Below are 6,000 nucleotides of genomic sequence, written 5' to 3'. Positions count from 1 at the left end.
ACTAATTAAACTAATTTTGCATAGTTTATTGGACAAACCCGTTTGAGGTCACATGGCAGCTTTTGGTGGATCTATCAAAACCTTGTTGGCTAATCTCTTAAAATCAGCTTTAAGGGGTTTTGCACAGTCCGCCCTTGGGTCTTGCTGACCTTTCAGGGTCCAGGGTTCCGGGTCGTGTGTTGTTGTGGTCCTGCTCGTTTCTTCCTGCAGGGGGCGTGGAGGAGCTGATAATGGCTACGGCTGGTGCTGCAGGTAGGCGCACCTGTCGGCGACCTACACCAGGCCCCCTGTTTAAGGGCGGAGCGCCTGTCTACCAGCGTCGGAGGGTCATCGTATCCGGTAAAACGGACTCCTGTTTCCTCGTTACTGGTCGTTTCCAACTCGTTTGAAGTGCTCCTCCCTGCTTCCTGCTTCCTGCTTCCTGCTTCCTGCTCGGTCGCGGTCTCCACGCCGCCCTGCTGGACTGGAGAACGTGCGGGACCTGACTCCCATGTCTCTGTGCACCCCGGAAGGCTGGACGAGTGCTTCCCTGTGGTCCAGGAGGACCTTTCAATCAAGACTTGCTCTTTGGACATGTTCCCACTGCGCCTCTGGCTGCTTCCGGGTCCTGGAGAAGACCGGAACCTATCAGACACGTTTCTATTGAACACCTCACCTGACTCAGTCCAACCCGCCTCACACACTTCTTCACCTCTTTTCCACAACCTCCATGGCTCTGGGCTGCTGACCCCAAGAACTTTGAATGGTCCCGTCCTGTCCTGTAATCCCTGTGACTCCACTGTTCCGCCGTATCTACCACCATAAGGCTCCTTTAGTCCGGTCCTGGTCGCCTGAATACGGAATTCTGCCTCCGACATTTCGCAACAAATCACCTGCAAACACCAGAGTCCCAGGGGGCTTCCTGTTGAGCCTCATTATCAACCGGTCCACCACCATAGCACACAGGAGGGGGATCAGGCCTGATCCCTGGTCCCTGATCTCTGATCCCTGATCGCTGATCCCTGATCCCTGGTCCCTGATCCCTGATCGCTGATCCCTGATCCCTGGTCCCTGATCCCTGATCCCTGATCGCTGATCCCTGATCGCTGATCCCTGATCCCTGATCCCTGGTCCCTGATCCCTGGTCCCTGGTCCCTGATCCCTGATCCAGTCAGTTCACCAGGATCTGCTCTTCAGGTTGCAAACATTCATATATTTTTGCCAATGTTGCACTGACTCTGTGTAATTCCAATAATTCCATGATGGTCACTGGTAATATTCTGTTATCAAATGATCAAATTAGGAGCTGTCAGATAACTCCCAACCCCTCCGTCATCCATCATCCATCCATCATCCATCATCCATCCATCCATCATCCATCATCCATCCATCATCATCCACCCCTCCATCATCCATCCATCATCATCCATCCATCCATCCATCATCATCCATCCATCCATCATCCATCCATCATCCATCCATCCATCATCCATCCATCCATCCATCCATCCACCCATCCATCCACACATCCACCCACCCACCCATCCATCCATCCATCCACCCATCCATCCATCCATCCTCCATCCATCCATCCTCCATCCATCCATCCATCCATCCATCCATCCATCCATCCACCCACCCACCCACCCATCCACCCACCCACCCATCCTCCATCCATCCATCCATCCATCCATCCATCCATCCATCCATCCATCCATCCATCCATCCATGTGGCCTTTATTTTAGGATTAAAAAGATATCTTTGTTATTTATCTTTGTTATTTATGTTCATTTTAAAGACGCAGAGCGCCTCTGCAGTCATGAACTGCCGCTCAGGAGTCTCACACAGGTGGAACAGAGAAGGTGTGTGAAGACAACGTGGTGGTTTGAAGAATCTCCAGAGCAGAATGAGAACTAAAGAATGAAGCAGATGTTGCCTGTAGCCACCCACCAGCCTGTCCGATGGTCAAACACTGACCTCCACCACAGCAACGGTGCAAAGAAAGAGACAGAAATGTTACGCCGTGCACGGGAAGCTGAGCTTTGCATGAACATGTGTGGAGTGGTTGGTGTTTGGTCTGCACTGTTTAATGATAGAGGTGACAGAAGAGTGATAGCAATGGTGACCCTCTCAGAGGGGAACGTAGCACTGCTGTAACACTTTCAGTAATGAACATGCTTAAATGCTAATTGTGAGATGCTAAGAGATGCTAACCTCCCCACTCTCACCACTGGGATCACTCCTAATTGGCATTCAGACATATAATGACTGCAAGTTTTCAAGGCACTTGCATGTTACTGTATTAATCATTCACTCTGCTACGGGAGGCCGCACAGATAATTAATACTGCATAGAGCTTCACTTTTGGGCCTTAAGTGCAGCGACAACCTGCACTGAAGGATCATTTTAGCAGTTCATGGAATTTCATATGAAAATGAAAAAACACGACTGACTCACGACTTTGTTCTCCTGCTGAAATACGGATTTGACACAACTAGAAGCTTTTTTTTGGTGTTGGTGAGAACCAGAATGAATAAACTGCGTTCATCTAAATTCTCCGTCCTCAGTCTCACAGTGGTTCCACAGTTGCTCCCTCTGTGGATAAAGCAATATTTAATACAGAGAGTAGGATTCCTTTTATTTAGCATGGCAGCGTGTGCCCGAGAGAAAGAACGGCGTAAACTGCTAAAAAGTCACGAGACACCAGATCTGTAAGAGGCGACAGCAGCCGGCAACACCAGCTGGAGGAGCACAGCTTCTTCTATTCAACAGCATAACAACAGTTAACAGCATAAAAGGCTACAAAAAAAAAAGAATGCTAAAAAGCAATGGAACATGGACGCGATCAAATGTCTTTGATGCACAAACAACCCAACAGTGAAGGGTTCGGGTTCGGGTCCGGGTTCACCCGAACCCGAACCTGTCTGAACAGCCACCGAGCTCATTGTGATGCTCGTACCTTTTTGACATCTCTAACCAGGTGATACAGCGTGTTGGAGGGTCCGTGTCTCTACGGGAAAGAAAGAAAACCCAAATGTAATGTCTTTTCCAACCTCACCCTGTAATAATGTAATGTAGGAGACATTATTACCTGGTATAAAATAACATATTATCTGCAGCATTTCCGCATCATGCGCTAATGTGGTGCGTGGTTACCGTGTTGTAGAGCTCCTCCAGCCTGGAAAGGGTGAGAAAGCGGTGCATGCTGACTCCATTTTCAATCAGCAGCTTGACAAAGTCCACTCTGTCCAAAACCAAAGCATCCAGCATCGCCTGCTCCAGCGATCCCACCTGGAAATATGTGCCGACAGCATATGCTACTAGCTTACATCCACTTCATACAGGTTGACTGATTCTTCTGTTTGCATGACTGTTTAATTCCCTCAACGCCTTATTGGTGTCTGAGCGTGACACTTCTGATTAAAGTGCTTCATCTTTCCTGAAGTGCTTCCATGAGTGTAGGTGTTTGTACCCCTGGGTGAAGTAGGAGGAATAATTAGTGTTGATGCACCTACAGGCCACTGCTGTCCATAAATGAAGATCTGGCTGCGAGCGATGTCCACTCTGTTCCAGGCCAGAGCCAAGCTCAGCTGGTCAGGAGCTGAGGCGTTGGCACCTGAGAGACAGACCAAGAATGGTGATTGTGCCTGAAACAGGGACAAACATGAGCACCCATACACTAGCACGCCGCTAGTCCTCACAGACATGTTCAGAGTTCACTGAGGAGTAATAGGATCTAACAGGAGAAGGGGGGGGGGCAGGGGTAGGGGCGGCGCAGCCTTGACAGTGACCTTTGCCCTCTGACTACTGCTGAGGAATCTAAACCAATCGTGCAGAACATAAAGCAGGTGATTGTTTAGTGCTGTTCATGTCGTCATTCCCATCTGACAGGAAGTGAAAGGTGCGTTTAGAGAGAAGAGCATCCCTGCAGATATTAAGGGAGCTCTGCAACTCTTCCTGCTGGCTGCTGCTTGAACATGCCGTCCTCCCTTTGCTGGAGGTTAACGGCTCTTTGTTTCCCTCGTATTCAACTGTCTGCAGAGCTGCTCGTTTCCCTTCTCTGCACAGCCGCTGAAAGAACAATAATTCAGAATTCTACCGTGAACATGATCCAACACAATTGTGTTTCTATAATTTTCACACCAGAAACTATAAAGTGATCAGTGAAAAAGCGAAGACAGGAGCACGTGGAGGCTTTGTCCGCTCAAACCTGAAACAAACGAACCAAAATCATCCGGCCGCTCACATCATTGAGCGTTCGCCGAATTAGGACCATTAAACAATTTCTGTCTGCTGAGGACATTTGTTTGTAGTAAAACGATAATCCCTCCCATTTTTAATAAGCAGAGCCAAATCACCTGGTTTAATATTCAAAATAAAGCCCTGCTAATGAGATGTAGAGCCTGCTAATGTGGAGCTTTGGTGTAGATATGTGCACATTAGAGTGCAGGGTGGCCTTGTTCTGGCGGCCCCGCTGGTCTTCAGGCTGCCCAGCATCAGTTCCTGGGGCCCACGGCTGCATCAGCTGGCCTCAGTTCCTCTGCTGTGCTCCTCGTCTTTGTCCTCACAGATTTGCATCCTTCTTCTCCTCTGAGTTCCTGCTCTCTTCTCCATCACCCTGTCATGGCTGCTGAGCTGGAGGCAGAAGTTCTTCAGCAGAGTCAAATCCCGTGTTTTGGAAGAGAACGTGACCCAAAATCCCTCCTTTGAGTTTCACTCCTTCCTTCCTTTCACTGCTCGCTGCTGTGTTGCTTCTTTTCTCCTCCCTCATCCTTTAGTAATTAATAGATCCACACTTTCTGAAACGAATCGTTACTCTGAGGACCAACTCTTGACGCGCTCCATCGTGCACCTGATCCCACCGGGCTCCTGCGAGAGCGTGCACGCTGACTCCAGTGACCTGTGAATCCTCCGTGTTGTGTCCGTGCTGACGTGCAACAGTGAGGATCCACCTGAGCTGGACCTCACCTGAGCTCCTCTATTACTACTACATAGTAATAACTCATTTATTACTGGCAATGATTTCTTTCGTGGCCCTCTGCTGTATTAGTCTTGATTAATTATTCCATTGTTGTGACGTCTTATTAACATATGAAGTCTTATTAACATATAAAGTGGCAAACATCAACTGTTATAAGCTCATGACTTTAATGCAGATGTAGCAGAACCATCAGAGCTCCAGACTTAATGTTGCCACATTTTCATTGCAATTATTAATAGATTTACATATTTGTTGGATATTGTGCTACAAGGTTCACAAATCCAGCTTTAATTGAAAGGAGACACAGATAAGAGATGCGATTTTTTATTCCTCAACCATGTTATGAAGAATAAAAGCAGAAAGAGGCTCTACCTGAGCCCCCCCTCCCACACACACACACGCACACACACACACACACACACACTATGCGTAGACCTACCTTTGAGCAAAGCAGTGAGGATAGCAAGGTCAATATCCTGATGACCCTCTGACCCCATCCGGAACACTGTAATCTGCCGTACAATTAGGAGGAGAGAATGAAATGAGCTCATCAAGGTAACGCAGAAGCTAAAAGGATCCTCGTAAGGAACCTCTCATGGAGGACACGTGCACTGTGAGGACAGATCTGGGATTATAGCGCACGAGAATAAAAGCACAAAGATTTGATGCTAATGAGGCCTAAAGCCGCCCTGTTTCTGCGGCTCTGTCAGCCATTTTCTAGCATCACCTCAGACCAGTTTAGGTCCTCTGATTTACATGGATTAGTGGTATTTTTAAAAACAATCCTCAGTGAGATGAACTAATGGGGATTAAAATCCACTAAGGAGCAAATATGGGAGAACTGGGGCAGCTCTTCTAGATCCCAGTGTCTTTTTTAACCCAAACAGTCGCAGCCCACGGCGACAGTGCGGATACAAATGTGCACATACGTATCTGTGCATGTCGGTGAGTCAAGGGCACCTTGAGGGAGCACGAGAGAGCGTGTGCTCGGAATGTCTATTCCTCTGATCCCTCCATCCAGCACCTCCCCCACCTCCCT

General features: G+C 48.3%; 1 protein-coding gene across 7 annotated transcripts in view; it reads right to left on the bottom strand.

Moving 5' to 3' along the window:
• The window catches only part of trpm3 (transient receptor potential cation channel, subfamily M, member 3), a 73,178-nt gene that overhangs the window by 20,342 nt on the left and 46,836 nt on the right, over positions 1–6,000 (bottom strand). For all 7 annotated transcript variants that reach the window (XM_057032402.1, XM_057032399.1, XM_057032398.1 and 4 more), the window contains exons 9-12: positions 5,401–5,473; positions 3,496–3,596; positions 3,137–3,271; positions 2,940–2,990 (exon numbers count right to left, since the gene is read on the bottom strand). In XM_057032402.1, the coding sequence (XP_056888382.1) occupies positions 2,940–2,990; positions 3,137–3,271; positions 3,496–3,596; positions 5,401–5,473 (360 nt within the window). The remainder of the gene's footprint in view (positions 1–2,939; positions 2,991–3,136; positions 3,272–3,495; positions 3,597–5,400; positions 5,474–6,000) is intronic.

The sequence above is a fragment of the Takifugu flavidus genome, chromosome 5, assembly GCF_003711565.1.
Source record: "Takifugu flavidus isolate HTHZ2018 chromosome 5, ASM371156v2, whole genome shotgun sequence".
Lineage (NCBI taxonomy): Eukaryota > Metazoa > Chordata > Actinopteri > Tetraodontiformes > Tetraodontidae > Takifugu > Takifugu flavidus.
The sequence above is the reverse complement of the archived record's forward strand: the minus strand, read 5'-3'. Positions and strand labels throughout refer to the sequence as shown.